This window comes from Chenopodium album, chromosome 15 (genome assembly GCF_948465745.1).
Source record: "Chenopodium album chromosome 15, dcCheAlbu1.1, whole genome shotgun sequence".
NCBI lineage: Eukaryota > Viridiplantae > Streptophyta > Magnoliopsida > Caryophyllales > Amaranthaceae > Chenopodium > Chenopodium album.
In genome coordinates this window covers 13,952,055-13,973,816 of record NC_137848.1, presented here as the reverse complement: position 1 = coordinate 13,973,816, position 21,762 = coordinate 13,952,055, and the positions used below count along the sequence as shown (strand labels likewise).

The 21,762-nt window shown below is 36.0% G+C and overlaps 2 protein-coding genes across 2 annotated transcripts; both read left to right on the top strand.

Moving 5' to 3' along the window:
* Window positions 1–17,931: 17,931 nt before the first annotated feature.
* LOC145580865 (uncharacterized) lies at window positions 17,932–20,156 on the top strand. Its single transcript, XM_081637951.1, has 3 exons — window positions 17,932–18,310; window positions 18,392–18,554; window positions 18,725–20,156. The coding sequence occupies exons 1-3, from the start codon at window positions 17,932–17,934 to the stop codon at window positions 20,154–20,156; spliced, it is 1,974 nt and encodes a 657-aa protein (XP_081494077.1).
* A 59-nt stretch (window positions 20,157–20,215) lies between these two features.
* Window positions 20,216–20,894, top strand: LOC145580864 (uncharacterized). The gene is made up of 3 exons (XM_081637950.1): window positions 20,216–20,537; window positions 20,631–20,735; window positions 20,881–20,894. The coding sequence occupies exons 1-3, from the start codon at window positions 20,216–20,218 to the stop codon at window positions 20,892–20,894; spliced, it is 441 nt and encodes a 146-aa protein (XP_081494076.1).
* The last annotated feature ends 868 nt before the right edge of the window (window positions 20,895–21,762 follow it).

Below are 21,762 nucleotides of genomic sequence, written 5' to 3'. Positions count from 1 at the left end.
CAAAAGTTATCATAGTTTTAAAAACACGTGAAAACAGGAAAATACTGCAGCACGGTATAATTACCTGACACGGCAATTTATGCAGTTCATGGAAAACGCCAACGTGGAACGACACATTTTCCGTGACACGGTATTTTATCCGGGCTTTTCTTCACGGCACCTTCATTTCTAGGGTTTCGTGCTTCACCCTACTCATTTTCCTCCATAAATATGAGGCTGATTTCCTCAGTTTCGGGGACCAAAAATCATTCTCTTTCTCCCCACACCAAACAATTATTTCTTTCTCTTTTATACACCAACAATCATTCTCTTCTCCCTCTTTAGCCTAATATAAACACTAGCCTCCTTATTCTCTCACAATACTTCCCTAAGCACTCTAAAGAGTCCATATCCATACTTAAACTAAGGCGTGAAAGGTAGAATTAACTGAGGGTTTGGCCCCAAATCAACTTTACTTTTATTTAATTTAACTTCAATTTGATTTTATATTTTTATTGAAGTTACAAACAATTTATTCATGATGTAGCAATTTAATTTCAATTTGATTTTATATTATTATTGAATTTACAAACAATTTATTTGATTTGACTAACGATATTATGGTTAAATTGCTTCCAATATTAATTTTTATTTTATTATATTTATTGATCACCATATTTCATGTTCAAAGGAAATATGTAATTGAAGGATTTATATCTTCGTCAAGTGCAATTACTAGATATATAATGGATCAAATTATGGAGATAATTAAGTTCGTTCTTTTCGGTCGTCATTGTCTGTTTCTAGACATTGTTAATGATCTTTGGGCTAATCAAATATTCCAAAGCCCAATAGAATGGATCCTATAAGGTCACACAAAAGGGTGCTAGATCTAACAAAAGAAATAAGCCCATTATTGGGCCTCATGGAGTGGCCGGCCAAGTGGGATTAAAGGGAGAGTATTGTGGGCTTGGTTTGGACTATAATTATACATATGATTTATAAATAGAGGCCTTGCCTAGGGTTTGACATACAACACACTTTATCAGTCAATTGAGCATAGACTTGCTAAAAACCAAACCCTAAAGCCTCACACACATACTCTCTCCTCTTCCCTCACGTCCGCACACGCAGGTGGAGCGTGTGGTGCACGGTGGTGTTTGTGGTTGTTCGTGGCTCGGTTTTCTCCTCCCCTCTCCGTAGAAGGTGGTTCAAAGTGTTCATGCCCAACTACCTAGCAATAGTGGAGGTTCAATCTTATCCCGTGGACTAAGTAGAGGAGCAATGCTTGGGGCTCTATTATCTCCCTAATTAACAGTCAATCGCTTGAGGAAATCACACGTCAAAGGTATGTATTATGTGATTCTTTACGTGTTATACTTGTAGATCTTCTTTAGGTGTGAATGAATATGATTCGTGAAATTCCCATTATAGTACCTAAAACCTACAGTAATTGAATTTAACACTTAATAAGATAATTTGTGTAGGGGATAGCTCCTGCTGAGCTATTTCCTCTAGCTGGAACCATTAAAAAAGGGATTCACTGCGCAAGCAAGAGCCGGCATGAGTGACCTCATTGAAGGATTTATGTCTTCGTCAAGTGCAATTACTAGATATATAATGGATCAAATTATGGAGATAATTAAGTTCGTTCTTTTGGGTCGTCCCTATCTGTTGCTAGACGTGATCAATGATCTTTGGGCTACTCAAATAGTCTAAAGACCAATAGAATGGATCCTATAAGGTCACACAAAAGGGTGATGGATTGAACAAAAGAAAGAAGCCCATTATTGGGCCTCATGGAGTGGCAGACCATATGGGATTGAAGAGGGAATATTGTGGGCTTGGTTTGGGCTCTAATTATACATATGATGTATAAATAGAGACCTTCCCTAGGGTTTGAGATAACACAATTAGCAGTCAATTGTGAATTGACAAGCTAGCAACCAAACCCTAATGCTTCACACAATCTCTCTCTCACTCCCTTCCTCAAATCCGTACAACCGTATGGCCCTTAGTGTAAGGTGGCGCATGGTGGTGGTGTGGTGGTGTTCGTGGTCGGTTTTCTCCTCCCCACTTTGTAGAAAGTGGTTCGAAGTGTTTGTGCCCAACTACCTAGCAGTAGTGGAGGTTTGAATTTTGCCCTATTATGCTTGAAAATCTCAAAACCCCTAGCCCTAGATTTGAATTTTTTGAAACCCTAAACCCTAAAAGTTTGATTTTTGGGTTTTTGTTTTTGAATAATTTCGATTGTTTAATGCTTCATGATTTTAATCTAGTTGATTTCATGTATAAATTGTGAATTTTGCACGATCAATGATTTAATTTAAAAGTTAAATTAAATTGGGGATTATTTTTCATGAAGAACCCTAGATTTTAAAATTAGATTGTGAATTTAATTTTGATTTGATGAATTAGCATAAAAGTTATGTTTTAATTTATCATGGATCACATTAATTTTATTTAACAAAAATTGTTGATTAAAATTGAAATTGAAAAAATAAATTGTGATTGAAGTTTTCAGGCGGCACCCGCGGCTGGGCGGCGCAGCCACGGTGGCTGCCGCCGGTGGTGGTCCAAGTGGGAGGGCAGGGGTGGGGCAGTAGGGGTCTGAGAGCAAAAGAGCAGCAACAGCAGCAGCACCGTGCAAAGTGTTGTTCGGTATTGCTGCCACTGCTGCTGTACCGCTGCTTCGGCAGCGTACACCGTCAAGTGTACGGTCACCGTGGCAGGATTAGGCTGGCCTCACCACGGTGGCTGGTGCACGATTTTTCAAAAAAAAATTATTATTTTTATTTTAAAATATTTCAGATAAATATGATTTATTTCGAGATAAAATAGAATTATTTTGAAATAAAATCTTTTATTTGGGATAAAATCAAATCTTTCAAAAGTTGTTAATTTGATATTATCCATATTTAAATTTGTTAATTTTGATGATTATCCATGATTAAAGTTGTTAATTTTGGATAGGATTTGTTAGGATATTTTGAGCATATTCCAAAAGGATAATGATTGATTTAAATAATGTGATTATCCCCATAATTAATTTTAGGATAATAATTGATTTAAATTTTGTGATTGACTAGTAATTAGGATAGAATCTCCTAAGTTAGTTAGGATAATCTTTGTGGATAAATGTGATTTATCTTTTAAGATTAAAATAAGATTTGATTCTATCTCATGCCTAATTTAAAATATATGATATTTTATTGATGGTCATGAATAATATATGATATTATCTAATTGCAGTAATTAAAATATGAGATATTTAGGTGTCGTGTTTCCTTAATTATGAACATTCGATGTTGTAGTTTAGGAAAGTATGATGAGTGATTTATTATGTGGAAATTTTATAATATATGATATTATGTTGCTATATAATGACTAGTATGGCCCAGTAGATTGCTAAATACGATCTGCATATCGTGATGTATTTTTGTAATCTAAGTACGGTCTACGAACCGATAAAGTATTTTTGTAATTTTATTTAAGTAGTAAATAGAATATAGTAGAATTACAGGTTGCAGTCAATCCAAGAAGCCATGAAGTGAAGGCCCAAAGGAACGAGGTGGATGAGATCCATGAAGGCTCAAGTGGGAGCATTTACTTTATTAGTTTTCTTAGGATTAGGGGCCATGCTATGTCTTGTTTATGCATTCAGATTATTATGCATGTTAGATTTTATTGATGTTTGTGATGATGCGCTAGAGTTCACTAAATTAATCACAACATAATGAATCTAGGTTCTGGTAATATTGAGGTTGCTTTTCCAATTAAAAACCCAATAAACCTTTGATATTTATGATAGGTCATGCCAAAGCTGGGTGTCATTTTATATCTTGGAAAGTTGGGGTAAATCACTAGTGGAAAAAAGTCTATTCGTAACGGGCAAAAAGGGGCTATTCGTAATGGGCACTGGCTGTTACGTATGCGGCCGTTACGGATAACCCCTTGTATTTGTAACGGTCGCTGCCCGTTATGGATAAGTGGTTATTTGTAACGGGCGGTTGAAATACTCGTTACAAATAACCCATTATTTGTAACGGACAAAACAAGTGCCCGTTACGAATAACGGGTTATTTGTAACGGGCATCTCCATTGCCCGTTACAAATAACCCCGTTATTCGTAACGGCACCTATTTTGCCCGTTACAAATAATGTGTGACCTAATTAAAAAAAAAAATTCCAGCACATGCTGGACAGCTAGCTAGCACAAATTTTATAAATAAATGAGATAAAATTATATTTTATACAAAGTATAGTGTACACTTCATATACAATTAATGTTTTCATTTCATAATTCATTATCGCCTTATAACTAAAACTAAAAAAAAAGAACAAAAACAAATCTCAATTGAAATTCTCTATGGCCTTTTTAATGTCTTTATAAGAGTACTCTAGAGTTGATAGTCTTTGATAATCTCCACTGAGCATTACTTGAATGTGTTATCAACTTTCTCTGATTGTGAAGCCTTTTTCATCTCTTTACTTCTCTTGCATCTTTTATAAAACCAAATTGAGTTATTGATAGAGCAATTAGCCCAATTGCTGCTAAACAAATACCAGCAATAGCTCAATCAGCAAGCTCTGGGGCAAAAGGAACAAGATTATGTTATTACCTGAGAAGTACAACTTACTACAAACCTACAACGACAAACATTAGAGGTCTAAAACAAAGATTAAGAATAAAGACATATTGGAAAACTCCAATTACCTAAAGCACTTCTGCTGTAATCAAAACAACACATAAAAAAGAATAAAATAGTCAAATATGTACAAAAATTTATATTTACTATAAAATGAGCACAAAATTACATGGACATGGTTACAAACAATCGTAGCAATTCAATTAGAGATAGAAGTTATACTTGAATTTTGAGTGAGGAGGAAACCGAAAATCATAATTCATCCAATGAACACATAATTAACATGGGTCTTTGGATAATCGACATCTTTAAATTGCAAGTTTAATTAACTGCAGAAATTTACCAAACCAAATTATTAAATTAGTAATTTTAGAAGAATTTGATATGGAGAAACAAAATGAAATTCAAAACTAATTATATATGAAATGGTAATTTGCAACATAGAAGTTCACAAGCCGACCTGTTTTAATTAAGTTGCAACTATATATTAGTATTATCAACTAGGTAGTATCAAATCCTATGTGCAATAATCTCACGAAACAAGAGAAAATGAACTGATTATTTCCATAAAAATTAAAATAAACAAATAGGCAAAAAAAAAAAAAAAGAATCTTTAAAAAGAAATTAAAAACTCACAGATTTACTGAAATTTGAGAGCAATCGATTGAACAGAGATTTTAAAACCCGAAGAACCAAACCCTTCCAAATCAAATAAATTATATGGCAACTGTTAAATCAAACACCTGCTTTGCATCACATTATTACACAATGCTTGGTGTAATTTCTCAAAAAACATCAAAGACAATTTATAATGTAAATTGTTACCATTAGCTTCTTTCAAGTTTCAAGCCATTTTGTTAAGGGCCAACCTTCAATTACATTATTCAAATGCAAACATTAGTAAATTATGTACAATATAAGGGGTTAACAAAATATTACTCAATAACAAAAAGAACAACATAGTGGAACAACTTTTCACTAGTAAAAATTAAGACAATACATACAACTCTTATCCCTAACAACCAGTTTATGAAGAGGTATAAAGCCATATAAGCAATTTATAAAGTCTCAAAAGCAAAAGTAGCTGTTACTTCAGGCCAACTAGATCATTATTACAACTCCAATGTTTATTTGGTCATGATACTATCAAACAAAGAAAAATGCCAAGGGTTTTTTTGTTGGATTAATCTAAAACCCTTTAAAAAGTTGAAACTTCTACTGTAGCTTATCTGCAGTGCTCTACCCGTAATGCCCCTGTTTGAAAAAAAAATACTTCTGAGTCCTTCTTTAGTTACTGCCTTTGGAGAGTACACATGCCTTTTTTTTTTGGCTTTTAGTTTTTTAAGGGTGCTCTGTTTAGACACAACACGTGTCTTCCCCCCCCCCCCCCCCCCCCCGGTAGGATTGGTGCCACGTTTACGGTTATTAATAATGGTTGCTGCCTTTTTCTTTTGGGGGTTGTTAGTTAGTCGAATTTGGATGTGTTAGTTAATGGTGCTATTGCTGGGTAAGTGTTTTGGTGGTGTGGACTGGCTGGTGGTTGCTAAGTTCCATGGCGTTTTTGGGTGTGGGTTTTCGGTGTGGTTCGTCGTGCTTTGGTGGAGCTTTGTTGGTTGTGCTTTGTTCTCCACGTTTACGTTATAGGGTGAGTATTCTGCATTGATTGTTCTTTTTGGTTTACCAAGTCATTTGCCTTTTTAGCTGGCTTCTATGTTGATTTATAGGTGATTAGTGTTATTTGATTGCACAGATGCATTGGTCTGTCAATATGATGTTCTTTGTGTTTAATGATTATTGGTGTTAATCTGATTGTAACAAAGCATTGGTGTGTGAAATACAGTGTTTATTTGTATAGTTCATTGATAATTTTTAATTTTACTTATTTGATTAGAGTAGGTGTTTGCTTGGCTTGAACTGACTGTGAGTTTTTGTTTGGGTCATTGGGTGCCTTACCTGTGTACGACATAAATTTTGGCAGCTTGCATTGGTTTGTTTGTTTGCGAGTTTTTTTGGATATTATACGCTGGATAAAAGCTTTTCTTGCTTAATTTTGGGGGTGGAAACCATGCTATTTGGTGTAAGCCTTACTCTTTTGTTTTTTTCTAGGCTAGGTTGTAGTCATTACTGGATAGGTATTTGGGCTGCCTATATATATGGGGGTTCTTTGTATTTAAATTTTTTGGTTGAGAGAATTAGCTTTTTCCAAGGTAGCTTTGTTAATTAGTTTCTTCGATTTCATTTATATTTGATATTGCTGTTGGACTTTTGCTTAATACTGCTGAATTTAAAGAATACTTATGCCAGTAATGATCTTTACCAATATTTGAACTGTTACAGTGGGAACCTTTTTGCTTATAGTGAGCTTTGGGTACAGTTTAAACTAGCTTCTTTGGTTTAGATTATGATTGATGTGTTTATAATGGTAGTTGCTAAAGGACTTCTGCAGATTCTTTGTTTTCATTGATATTGGCTGTATTTATAATGGTCATTTCTGTTGGACTTTTGCTTAATACTACTGAATTTAAACAACGCTTATGCTAATAATGAACTTTACCTGGATTTGAAGTTTTATGATGGGGAAGTTGTACATTTTAAAATAGCTTCTTTACTTTACTTTATCACTAATGTGTTTTTAATTGTAGTTGGTATACAACTTTTGGTTAGTATTATTGGGTTTAAAGAATAGTTTGTAAATAACGAAGTTTACTCATTTTAAGATTTGGACAACAGTATAATAGTATTGGATTTAAAGAACGCTTTGCTTATAATGAAGTTTGCTCTTTTTTGCATTTGGAGAAAAGAACCTTGTTTATTTTCATATGATGGGTTTAGTTGGATCATTTTGGCTATTTTCATTTGGTGTTCTTGTATTGGGTAGCATTACTAATTTGGGTTGGTGAATTTATTCTTGCTCGTGTGTTGATGATTTGTTTCACTATGACAGGTTTCTTTGTTATATTATTTGGGCATCGTGATCGGGTTTTCTGTTTGTGTCTGCTTGTTCAGGTACTTGATTTATGTAGTTTAGTAATTTTTCGTTACCTATCAATATTTTGCTGTGTAAAATTCCGAGTGTATTTTTCGTGTACTGTTTTGGTGTATTAGGAGTTCAGAATGGCATGCTTGGTTTTTTCTTTGGAAGGGGTAAAGCTGTATTCTGTTTGCTAGGGTTGTGTTGCGCCTACAATTATGGCATCCTATATACATTTCCCTTGTGTTGTCTGTTTTAGGTGCTTTTGTGCCCTTTTCTGTTGTGTGGTGTGAGGGGGTTGCTTTAGGTGGCTTAGTATGTTTGAACACAACTGTAGGTTCTGTTTGCTTTGCCTGGTTATGGGCAAAGTTGGGTGGCCACTTGGACATGCTTGTTTCATTGTAACTCTTTTAAGTTACAGGTTATGGCATATGAGGTGAAGAAAATTTGCATTTCGTTCCAATCGTTGTTGGAGAGAATAACTGACATCTTGCAGCTTCCCAAACCTGTTTATGGTCTTAGGCATGGTGGCTGTAACAGTGCTTATGTACGGGTGCATCCCAGCTTTGGCCCTGGTTGCATGTATTTTGTTGGTGGTGATGCCTCCACTATACAACAATCGCGTGAAAGGGCAGCTCGTAAGGCTGTTTAACATCTGATACGGCGGTGTGGTGTTTGTGTTGATGACTTCATGTTCGACAAGGTTGAGAAGTGTCAGCTCTCTGGTCGGTTCTTTGCTCAGAAGCGCGGTGTGCTTTCTTCGGCAAAAGAAAACGAGCTAGATCCTTTCACAAGGGAACTTGTACATGGGAAGCCCTTTAATACTATTATCCATGTCTCTGTGGATTATGTGGGTTTCTTACATGTTGTTATTAAGGACACTAAAGCAGTTGTTGTTTCATTTGAGACAATTTCAGTTGATAGTAAGGGTTTTATTTCTTGGATTATGGTAAATTGTTTTAGAAATGGAAGTGATTTAGAGATCTTTTCTAGTGACCCTTGTGCTGAGGCAGTGATTGTTGAACAACAAGTTGCTAAGAAAGCTATATTTCCTGGCACATTGGTTTCATTTGGAGATAATCGATGCAAATTATGGTGATGCAAGAGTACAACAGATGGCTGGTTTGGTGTGGAGGGAGAGGTGTCTATTTGCTACGACTTCATTTGCAGTGCCACATATTGTAGGTTCCAAAGTAATGGGGGCAACCGCCTGTGAGTGTGTTACTCCCACTGATGAGGATTCCAGAATATCAATATCATCTTGCATGTTTGGTAAACTTGCATCCGTATAACCTTTTTGACAACTTATTCACTTTTAACATCATAAGCTAGAAAAATTCCTTTAGTTCTTCTCAAGTACTCAAGGATTTGGTCTTTGCAACTTTCAGTATGCTTGTTCTGAATTTACTTGAAACTTGCTACACATGCACAAGTCATAGGTAACATCTTACTATGTACATATCATGGCACATATAATGGATCCTTTGCAAAAGCACAAGGTACACTATCCATACAACTCAACTCTACTAGCTTATGAAAGCATTGAGTCTTACTGAGCGTACTACTATGAAACATGGGAAAACATCCTCTCTTAGAGTCTTCCTTCATGAACCTGTCAAGAACCTTATCAACATAAGTCTCTCGATGTTGTCTAATCATTCTTCAAGATTCACTTCATAGATCTTAATTCCCAATATGTACTCAACATCTCCTAAGTCTATCATATAGAAACAACTCCTTAACCATTGCTCGACTTATTCAAGCATTGATATGTCATTTTATATGAATTGTATGTCATCTACATACATGACCAAGAAGACCAATTGCTCCCACTAAACTTCTTGTCTCTACAAGATTCCTTTTCACTCTTTTAGGAAATCAAACTGTTTGATTGCTTAATCGAAACGAATGTTCCAACTCCCTGATGCTTACTTCAATCCATTAAATGAATTTCTGAAGTTTGCAAAACTTTCTAGGATTTCCGGATTTCATAATTCTTAGGTTGTATCATATACATACCCTCCATCAAGAACATTTCATGAAGGTGATCTTAATCTCCAATGCTAAACTTCGTCGAAATCAGCAATCACTAGAAGAATCCGAATAGGCTTATGCATCTAATAGGTTTGATCCTATTTGTAAGACTATCATGGACTAAAACATCTTCATAGACATGGAGTCCATACTGGATATCTTGGATTTAAGCCATTTCCTGAGTTGGCACTTATCCAAAGCTTGGTTGTAGGGCATGGGTTCCAACCATTCCAATAGGAAAATTTTAGAATCCACCTTTTCTCGGAATTTCAACAAACTGTTTGTTTTGATCCCAAGTAACCTACGATAGGTATGAGCAACAATAGAATTGTTCTCTTGAACTCTTTGAAGTCTTTCATTCAAGTAGGACGATAGAAGCCTCGCTAGTGGACTTAGCTTGCTTCGACACATGGTTTATCAAATTAGCTGATTTCATATGCCTTCGTCTCTGATGTAGTGTTATCCACATCCATTTGTTGCTCGTCTCCAATCTCAATCGAGATCTAACTTCACTCCTACTTGGCTTTGTAGGAAGAGATTTCTTTCTATAAAGACACTATCGCGAGCAACAAACACTTTGTTTTCTTCGCGATTGTAGGAATAATACCTCTTAGTTTCCATGAGAAAACCCATGAAGAACTATTTTTCTGATTTAGGGTGTATTACGCCATCTTTGTAAGCATTTTACATAGATTTCATAACCCTTAATCTTGTTTAGAAAAGATAACTTTTGGAACATTTCCAAATCATAACTCTTATGACATCTTTTCTACTGCTTTGGTTAAGTTTCCTATTTAGTATATTCGCAATTGTTGTTTTAATACGTATCCTCAAAACGATATTTGTAAATCATTAAAGCTAAGTTAGGATCGAACCATGGCAAGCAAAGTTTGATTCCTTTTCAACATACTTTTTAATTGTAATGTTTCTGGATGTGAACTAATTCAACAATCCCCTTAGATGATCATTCCTTTTGAGTTAAATATTTATCACAACAATCATATTGTAGTGTTAAATTGTTTATCTCAAACTGATTTTACATTTCATTTTGGAATTCTTGAACTTTTCAATGATTCCAAGCTTTAATTCATTAAGTAATTATCGATATAGTTACTTAAATCGTTAGTAAAAGCAATGAAATAGTTAAATCTCTTTGCTAATTCTTGAACTTATTGGTTCACACACATCATATGTTTGTATTCCAAAAGGTCATTTTAGCTCTTTTACCCTTTTCAACTAAAAGGCAACTTGGTCATTCTACCTTATCAAGCATGACTTCTAATTCTCAAGTGATTCATAATCATATAAGAATGAGAGTCCATCCAATGTAACTTTGGATGTGCAAATGGTTTATGTGACCTAACCTTACTTTGTTATAAGTAAGTTTATCTTTGAATCATCTAATTTTGCTTTTTTGATCTACTAATATCAATGTCATAAAACAAAATAACTCATATCTAGCAAAATGAAAACAATTTATTACCTTGGTCATAGATCAACACTTGTCCAAGCCAAGTAAAAACCAATTCAGCATTCAAACTAATACTGAAAATTGTCTCATCAAAAACCGGAAATTGTTCTAAAATCATGATAAACTGAGCAGAAAATAAAACTATGAAGCTATCTCTGGACACTCAAACACTTCTAATGCACCTTCAAGCTCCATTTCCATGCTAGCCTCACTTATTTGCAATTCCTGCGCAACATTCATAATGTTAAGCACTGCAACTTGGTATCACATACCTAAGTGAAAGTTCAAATGTTTATAACAAGAGTAATAGGTAACTCTTACCTGTCACTTCATCCTAGTGAGGACATCTTGTTCAAGCTCTGGCTTATTCTCCTTTCAGGTAATTCTTTGCATGATTCTTGAGTAAATCAACTAGCTTGACAGCAAAATCCTCACCATCTTGTGAAAGTTTCTCGAGGTCAAAACCATCATGCAGAGAATGCAGAATTATATCATGAACCTGATGATCTTTGTATGGTCTCCCTAACATACTCATGCGGTTAAATAGTTGAACCATCATATCCACATGAATCTGTACTGACTGGCCTGACAAGAGTTTTCTCGAAATTATCTCGCCATTAATCTTGTAGGTTTCAAACCTAATATTTCCAGTCCAGGAGTTGTAGTTCTTGGGAACCATATTAATGATTTCCTCGACGTTTTCATCCAATTTCCCATCAACATGGGAATTCAGTATTCCATTGCAAACATCACGTAAGCACTTGAATAAGAGATAAGGTTCATAGTCTATGAATCTTTTAGCCCAATCCTCTGGAGTAGAAGACAACATTACATATGCGACTCTCTTAGAATCTGAAACATTTCTCAAATGCTTCTCAGGAGTCATGCCTGGACTAAATCTTCCCTCGATTGGTAAGTCTAAATGAAATTCGAGATTTTCGTTCCTTAGAACACTTCTAAGTTCGCTTTCCCAATCGTTGAAGTTGAGGAAATTAAGCCTTGTTTTCATTGTTGGTGGTAAAGAATTACTGTCATCATTTTTACGGCTACCCATCTATGTCAAAATAAGGCAAATTTTAATAATTATGTTTAATTTATAATTAAAGTACCATAAACGAATTAAATTGGTAACTTTAAAACACTTTATTCAATGATTAATTGATCCCAATTGAATTTTAAGTGATTCCAAGATCCTTTATTTGTGTAATAGTTGACCGGACTGAGGCCCTACCATTAAGCATTACATTTTCAAGGTGAGTAAACTCTTTACTGATTACAACTCTTGTAACTCTTGGTTGAATAATTAACCATCACATGTTTAATTATTACCCTTTGCTTCAAGGTTCTAAACGCTTTAGGTAACCTTGTTGAGCATAACCAATTAAATATGTAGAACGTTATCTACCCCACAATACCTAAAATAACAAGTGACGCTCTGCGGAGGTCGACCCATCACTCACTATTAAAGGATTGTTGGGTATCTAATTGGAAAAGCAATCTTAATATTATTGGGACCTAGATTCATTTATGTTGTGATTATTTAGTGAACTCTAGCGCATCATCAATCAACATAAATAAAATCTAACATGCATAATCTACTAATGCAATAAAACATGACATAGTATGGCCCCTTAGTCCTAAGAAAACTAGAAATGAAAAACTCCCACTTGAATCATCATGGATCTCCATCCACCTTGCTCCTTTGGGCCTTCACTTCACGGGCTTCATTGGACTAACACTATTTAAATAACTAATCTATTTGCTTTAAATAAAAGTTACAAAAATACTTAACGGTACGCAGACCGTATTTAGATTACAAATATACATCACGATGCGCAAATCGTATTTTAGAATCTATGGGCCACACTAGTCTATATATAGCAACATAATATCATATATTATAAAAGTGCCATATAATAAATCACTCAACATGCTTGTCTAAACTACAACATCGAATGTTCATAATTAAGGCAACGCATTTCCTAAAATATCTCATATTTTAAATCATAATTAGATAATATCATATATTATTCATGACCAATCATAAAATATCATATATTTTAATTTAGGCATGAGATAGAATTAAATCTTATTTTAATCTAGAAAGATAAATCATATTTAATCTTCCATGATTATCCTAACAACTTTAGGAGATTCTATCCTAATTACTAGCCAATCAAATAATTTTAAAATCAATTATATCCTAATCTAATTATGGGATAATCACATTATTTAAATCAATTATTATCCTTTTAGAATATTCTTAGAATATCCTAATCAATCTTATCCGAAATGAACCACTTTAATTATGGATAATTACCAATTTAACAACTTTAAATATGGATAATATCAAATATAACAACTTTTGAATATTTGATTTTATCCTAAAACAAAAGATTTTATCCATAATAAAACCGATTTTATCCCAAAATAATTTTGTAATTATCTTGAAATAATTTTTCAAAACCGATTTTTTTCTTTTTTGAAAATCGTACTGCATGGTTGCTGGCCATCGTGGTTGGCTAGCCGAGGCTAGCCACGGTGGCTGGCTGCTTCGCAGCAGCCACTGCCGCAAGGCAGCAGCAACCAGTAGCAGTGGCAGCCACGGCAGCAGCGTGCAACGCTTGCACAGCTGCTGCCCCAGCCACCTTGGACCGCCGCCCTCCCCTCCCCTCCCTCTTGGACTGCCACCAGGTCGGCAACCAACATTCAATTTTAAAATTAGGGTTCATCATAAAATTAATCCCAATTTAATTCTAACTCTTAAAATTAAATCGATGATCATACACAAAACATTTTTATGCATAAATCAATCCGATTAAAATTATGAAACAAATTTAAAACAAAATCAACCAAAACAAGCATCAAAAATTAGATTTTTAAAGCTTATATGGTTCGAATTTTGTCGAATAAATTAGGGTTAGGGTTCGAAAATTTCAAATACTTTAGGGCTAAAATTTGGTCCTCTTCATGGCTATTTTGAGCATAATTAAATCACATTTACTCAATTCTAAAAGTTTAATCACATTAAATATAACAATTGAATCATAATTAAATTAATTCTCCCTCTTAATTGATTATAAAATTAACATGGACTTCAAATTAATCGTATTAATATGATCAAGCACATTCATGCAAGAGGCTAGTTGATACCACTGTAGGAGTTTTTAGGTACTATGCAGTGGAAAATCATGAATCATATTCATAGAAGCACCTAATCCCAAGATCACATGCATAACACACAAGACACATAATCATACCTTTGAAGCGTGAATTCCACATAGCAATTGATTGACAAATCAAGGAGAAAATAGAGCCCCAAGCGTTGCCCCTCTACTTAGTCCACGAGCTTCGAACGAGCCGTCCACCAATAATAGATTGGTCGAGTGATTAAGGAAAACCGCGATCACCACCTTTAATGGACTAAGCCGACCACCACGATCCACCACCACCACGAACCACCACACTGGCGCCGAGGGAGGAGAGAGAGCCGTGAGAGAGAGGAGTGTTTGAGAGGGCTAGGTCTCGTGTTTGCTAATTCGGGTTTTGATCTTACTGATCAACTGAATTCTTGTCATGCAAACCCTAGGCACCTAGTCTATTTATAATCACATTATAATTAGACTACGGTTAGGAAGCCTAAACTCTCTTATCCTACTCCATATGGCCGACCATACTAGGGGATGAGGCCCATCATGGGCCTCGTCCTCTCGTGCTCGATCTAGGCCCTTTGTGTGACCTTATAGGATCCGTCCAATTGGGCTTTGGGTTATTTTACTAGCCCAAAGATCGTTAGTACCTCTAGCTATGATAAAACGACGACCCAAATGTCCGAACTTAATTATCTCCATAATTTGATCCATTTATATATCTAGTAATTGCACACGACGAAGACATAAATCCTTCATCGCTATCCCTCATGCACCACCAGTCAAGCGTCTGGGAATTTCTGCTGAGTATCGTTCCCAGGCTGCATCCTTGTTGTGTACTGAGGTGCCTTCAGCTGATGATTTAGATGGATTTTTTAAGCGTGCAAGGATTGCATAGCTTTTTGCCTTGCTCTTTTGGTTGTTGCTTAAAGCTATGACTTTCAGCATATCTTTTGCCATCGATGTAGTTTCTGCACATCATTGTTTTTGTGGAATTTCCAATGAGTATCATTCCCAGGATGCATCCTTGTTGTGTACTGAGGTGCCTTCAGCTGATGATTTAGATGGATTTTTTAAGCGTACAAGGATTGCACAGCTATTTGCCTTGCTCTTTTCGTTGTTGCTTAAAGCTATGACTTTCAGCACATCTTTTGCCATCGATGTAGTTCCTGCACATCGTTGTTTATTGTGGAATACACAACTTCAGTGTCTTCACCTTTTTAGAATTTTTATTTGCTCCTATATAATGTATTTGTAGTTTACTAAGTGCCATTTGATAGTATATTAGGAAATTGTTTGTCAACTTCTGAATTCTGTAACATGTATGCATTGATGTAGTTGCTAAGAACAACATTGTAATTTTGGAATAATGAATTTTGGTTTCATGGCACAATTACCACTGTCCAGTTTTGGTTTTTAGTTTTTGCCAATATATGTAGCATCTGTGTTCTTTAAAAGTTTCACTCAATTTGTGTATGTGTCTGTTGTTTGCGTATTAGTAATTGTCTTCATATATATATATATATTGCTGTATACTATACTAACAATGGTATACTGCTTTTCCATATATGACCGAATAAATTTTTCAAAGCTTTTGTGGGTTGTTCTAGGCCTGTTTGTATTATTCCTAACAATAACCTTCCTCTTTGTAATCTGCAGTTTATTTTGGGTCTCTGTAGTTGTTTATTAATAGCTATGAATGAAGACTGCTGTTTACTAAGGTTCTCTGTTGGAAATACATTGTATGTGTTCTGTATATGGAAAATGGCTGGTTTTCTCTAGACTGAGATGTGGGGGGTTATGTGTTTTGTATATGGAAAATGGGTGCAGTTTGTATACTATAATGAATATATTTTTTTAATACATTAACTGTAGATGATCCGGAATTCCAAAACTCGCAACACAAAAAGAAGTCGTACGCTTGCAGGAGAGCCGTTGCCTGCGACAGTCAGGTATGGTAACTTTTTTTATACTTACACTTTGAATGCTATGCATTGAACTTATTATTGTGCTGCCTTGTAGTAACCTAGGGAATTGTCGTCTCAGAGCACCTAAGATAAGGCGCACAAATAATGGTAATATATGTATGGTTACCTTGTGTTTACAGTATATGTGTTTACCTTGTGTTTACTGTGCTCTAGTTGTGATGCCTGATTACGAATTAAGCGTTTACCTTTTCCTCAGGTGTAGATGTAACGGTTCCTGCTGCTACAATTGGTTTTCCATTGCCTACGGAATCAGTGCAATTAAGGGCTCCTTATTATTGCCATCATTGTTTTGCGAGATTATTTGCGTCCGAGACCAAATTCTTCTGTTGTGGTGATGGTGATATAGAAATTGCCATGAATGAATGGCCTGAAGAACTTGTAAGGTTGTTTACATCGCAAGATGAAGATGCAATCCACTTTCGGCAATATACTCGCTTGTATAATAATCTATTTGCATTTAGCTCATTAGGTGGGAACTATGGTGCTAGCACAGACAAGGGCATCTATGTGTTCAAGTTACATAGTCAATTATATCATTATGTTCCAGATTTACTTCCAGTTGATTGTCACCCAAGGTATTTGCAGCTCTACTTTTATGATGGCCAACATGAAGCTGAAAAAAGGGTTAGATCCTTCCAAGAGGTTCGGCAAAATATAATAGATATTTTGATGTGAGTGTCAAAGGCAAACCCATATGCCTGCTTTTTTCTGTCTTTGCAAGAAATTGAGGTAACCGAAGAAACGCAAATTGTGCTTGATAAGAGTGCAGTTCTTGATCAGCGTGTGTCCAATGCTCCTGCTGTTGATGAAGTTGCTGGCATTTGGCCAGAAAATGCTTCGTCAAGCCAGAGTTGTAGTCCCCATATCTTGGTTTCTGGCAGATCAAGGAAACCTCACCGTATATACCATAATTATGGGTGCTATGATCCTTTGCAATATCCTCTATTGTTTCCTCGAGGAGAGAGCGGTTGGAGCCAAGGGTTGAAGAAAAAGTCCTGGGGTGGTCAATAACAAGCAGCTGTACAAGTTGATCCTGTGTTATCATGTGTGGTTCATTTTGCTGAAGATTTATTGGATGTGGAAGCAACAAGTAAGGGCCAACTCTGCCTGTCTATTTATGATCTACCATATATAATACTGCTATATACTGCTGGCATAAGTGCTATAACTTTCAGTTCGTATTAATGCAGGGGCAGCTGTCAAAAGAACTAGAGCAGACCGGTATATTTTACCAAGGGAGTACTATGCATACCTATTGCAGATGCGCATAGGTAATATGTTATTAAGAGCTGGTTGACTTTTGCAGCAATATATTGTCGACATGTATGTGAAAATGGAAAACACCCGCCTGGACTATTTTCGAAACAATCAGGCCACTATAAGATATGACATGTATCAAGGTATTTTGAACTCTTTGCAAAGTGGAGAGACTCTTGCATTTAACATTGGGCAAAGGGTTATTTTGCCTCCGACCTTTATCGGTGGACCTCGAGATATGAAAAAGTGTTATTTAGATGCTGTGGCTCTGGTACAAAGATATGGGAAGCCAGATTTGTTTGTTACCATCACGTGTAATTCAAACTGGCCTAAGATTAAGGCAGAGTTGGGTACTGGTGAATCAGCACAACATTGACCTGATTTGGTAGCTAGAGTGTTTAGAGCAAAATTGTTGGCACTGAAAAGAGAAATTATGGATAATAAAGTCTTTGGTGGGGTTGCTGCAATGATTTATGTTATCGAATTTCAGAAAAGAAGGCTACCACATGCTCATTTTCTGATAATCTTGAGTCCTGGATGGAAGCTTAAATGTCCAGAAGATTATGATAAGTTTTTGTGTGCAGAAATCCCTTCGACTTGTGATCCAGTTCTTCGCAAAATTGTGCTTAAGCATATGATGCATGGCCCTTGTGGCCATTTGAATCCTAAGTGCTCTTGTATGCGTACAAAAGGGCGTAGAGAGAGTTGTAAATATTCATTTCCTAAACAGTTTATGCCACACACAACAACTAATGATGATGGTTATCCTACATATCGTAAAAGAGACACTGGAGATACAGTGAAAATTAGAGGTGCTGAACTTGATAATAGATAGGTGATTCGATATAATCCTTATTTGTCAATGCTGTTCAATTGTCATCTAAATGTTGAAGTGTGCTCTACTATCAAAGTTGTTAAATATCTATACAAGTATGTGTATAAGGGTCATGATAAAATTTCCTATAATGTGGTGCCAGCTAATGGTGAAGTTATTGATGAGATTCAACAATTTCAGTCTGGCAGATGGGTTTCCCCCTGTGAAGCTGCGTGGAGATTGTTTGCTTTTGATTTTTTTGAGATACATCCTTTGGTGCTCTTATTGCAATTTCATTTGCCAAAACAACAAACAGTTTATCTTCACCCATTCGAACAGCTGAACGCTGTTGTGGGAAATTCAAAGCGATCACGAACTCAGCTCACTGAATTCTTCGCTATGAATGCTGCAGTTGTGGTGGCTTAGGGTATTTATATGGTGAATTCTGTGAACATTATAAATGGGAAGCGTTGAAGAAACAATGGAGTGAAAGATCGACAGACAGATTTCAAGTAGGTCGATTGGCATTTGTGTTTCCAACAGAAGGTGAGCGCTTTTACTTGCGACTATTGCTTTTGCATGTGCAAAGTCCTACATCATTTGAATATTTGTGTACTATAAATGGGTCTCTTTGTTCTAGATTTCAAGAAACAGCTCTAAAATTGGGACTACTAGAAAGTGAAAACTTGGCTACCTTGTGTTTTCAGGAAGCTTATGAAGTGCAGATGCCAGCTGTATTGCGACGGTTGTTTGCAACTATATTATTTTTCTGTCAACCAGTTGATCCAGTGGCACTATGGACTAATTACTATCCTTTTTTATCAGATGATTACAATCATAAGTTCCTTACAGAGCCCATCAAGGTTCGCAGGCTGACAGTTAGAGACATTGAAAGACATTTGGAGGCAATGGGTAAATCGTTAAGTGATTTTGGAATTGAAGAGGTATATGAACATCCAAATTCAGAGATACAGAGAACAAAGGACATAATTGATGCTCTAGATGCACCTGTACCTCAACAGTGTATAGAATGCTTAAACTCAGCTCAAAAAGAAGCATTTACATGCATTATGCAACATGTGAAGGATAACCAACCAGGTGCATTTTTTATTGACAGACCAGGAGGTATAGGTAAAACTTTCCTCTATAGTGCACTATATGCTCAAATCAAGCTCATGAATAAGATAGTTTTGCCAACAGCTACATCTGGAATAGCTGCAACAAATATTCCTTCTAGACGTACATCTCATTCCAGATTTAAAATACCGCTTGATTTTGATGCATCATTGGCATGTGTTGTTCCTAAGCAAGGCAGCCTTGCTGCGCTCCTCAGAGAAACAACATTGATAATATGGGATGAGGCTTCTGTGGCATGTAAAGAGAATACGGAATCTTTAGATTTATTGCTGCAAGATTTATGTGAGAATGATTCCTTATTTGGCGGTAAGCTTGTAGTGTTTGGTGGAGATTTTCGGCAAGTGTTGCCGATTATTGCACACAAAACACAACAAGAAGCAGTTCAAGCCAGTGTCGTAACTTCTTATTTGTGGCCTAAGCTCAAAAAGTTTAAGCTAACTGAAAATATACGAGCTCGTGCTGATCCCATATATTCGGAGTTTTTGTTGTCTTTGGGTAATGGTCAATTGCAGCAAACAGAGAATGGATATGTTCCACTGCCCAAGGAAATTGTCCAATCTCTTGTGGTGGATAAAGATCCCGTGGAAGAAATTATGGCAGCCACATTTCCTGAGTTTAAAGGAGGTGCCCCTCCAAGTAATATTTTTTCGGAAAGGGTAATACTAACACCAATGAATGATGATGTAAATCTTAAAACTCAATCATGATTGAAGAGTTCTCGGGATCTCCCGTCATTTATAAAAGCTTTGACAACATTCTAGATTAAATGTGCAGTGTGTACCCGACAGAGTTCATAAACAAATTGTGTCCTGGGGGAATGAGCCCTCATGAACTTGTATTGAAGAAAGATTATCCTGTGATCTTGCTGCGGAATATACTTCCTTCTGCTGGCCTATGTAATGGCACAAGACTTATATGCAAAAGATTTTTTCCAAATGTTATTGAGTGTATGATTGTCGTTGGGCAGTATGCTGGGACCCATGTGTTTATACACAGAGTTCGGCTGAGACCTTCGGCTGCATCAAAGTATCCATTCCAATTTGAAAGAAACCAATTCCTAATCAAATTGAGTTTTGCGATGACTATAAGTAAGTCTTAAGGGCAGACTTTGAATCAGGTGTCTGTTTATCTCCCACATCCATGTTTTTCTCATGGTTAGCTGTATGTTGCTCTTTCTTGAGCAAAGAAGTCTACTAAGATAACTGTGTATATTGCAAATCCTCCAGCCAAATACACCGCAAATTATACTAAGAACATTGTATCATATGATGTTCTGCAACTTGCTGGTATGACCGGCGTTTTATAACACACCATGTTTTTGCACAGGTATTTATCTACAACAGTCTTCTATATGTAGCAATTATCTGTGTGTTTCCTACCACAGTTTTTTATATAGACATTAACTTGCGTTTACATCAATTTCTGTAACAGGTGAATCAACATAAATGAGTTTTGGGTCTGCAGTTACATAGTGGGGTGATGTGAATGTTTAGGTGCCTATGCAATTTCTGAGCTAATTATTTAAATAGCTCTTTCGCATATACATGTTTGTACTTCCAACAGCCCTTATAACAAATGTCTTTTTAGCACAAAGCTTCAACAGCAGTAGAAAATGCACGATATTGGTGTGTAGCATATTCATTACTTCGGCTTGGGTAAGGCCATTATTTTGGGTTTTATTAATATGGTCCTTGATGGATTATCCTTAGATGATTATTTTTTGGCTGAGTCCTGCTCAATCTCAATGGTGTTTACAGAGGTTTAGCTCGATGCACTAAACAGTGTTCCCCTAATTAGTTTATGAATTCCAAAAGCTAGCAGTTGCACTTAAATTAATATAACAATTCTAATTTGGAGTTGGAGAACACATATATAATTTTGAGTTAGTGCTAGGCTGGAAACATACCAAGGCCTATTGATGGATAGAGTTTGCAGATTTTAATGAGCCATTACACTGTACTTGTGCATTTGTATTTTTGCATATTACATTTTTAAATGACCTAAGAGAGGGCACCTTTTCTAATGACCCTATAAATAGGGAGATATCCCCCATTTTTGGGACACATTCAATCATTTATTACACCTACCCTACATTCTCTCACATTAGAGAAAACACCTAATCTCGGAATCCGAGAGGATCCCACTTTACTTTCCGCATCTTTTTCATTCTCCTACGAGTTCTAACTTGATCGTCGGAGGCGGAGCTCCAACAACCGGAGTCTCCGTTGTTTTGCAGGTACAGGCATAGTCGGACCAGTCTTCGAGCCATAACTCTCCCGAGGGACAAAAACACCCAAAACAAGTATTATATTG

Coding starts and splice junctions, on each gene's coding strand:
- LOC145580864 (XM_081637950.1), top strand. CDS start 20,216: ATGTGCAGTGTGTACCCGACAGAGTTCATAAACAAATTGTGTCCTGGG. Junction 20,538..20,630: donor GAGTTTTGCGATGACTATAA/GTAAGTCTTAAG, acceptor CTCTTTCTTGAG/CAAAGAAGTCTACTAAGATA.
- LOC145580865 (XM_081637951.1), top strand. CDS start 17,932: ATGGATAATAAAGTCTTTGGTGGGGTTGCTGCAATGATTTATGTTATC. Junction 18,311..18,391: donor AGATACAGTGAAAATTAGAG/GTGCTGAACTTG, acceptor TAAATGTTGAAG/TGTGCTCTACTATCAAAGTT. Junction 18,555..18,724: donor TGTGAAGCTGCGTGGAGATT/GTTTGCTTTTGA, acceptor TGAATGCTGCAG/TTGTGGTGGCTTAGGGTATT.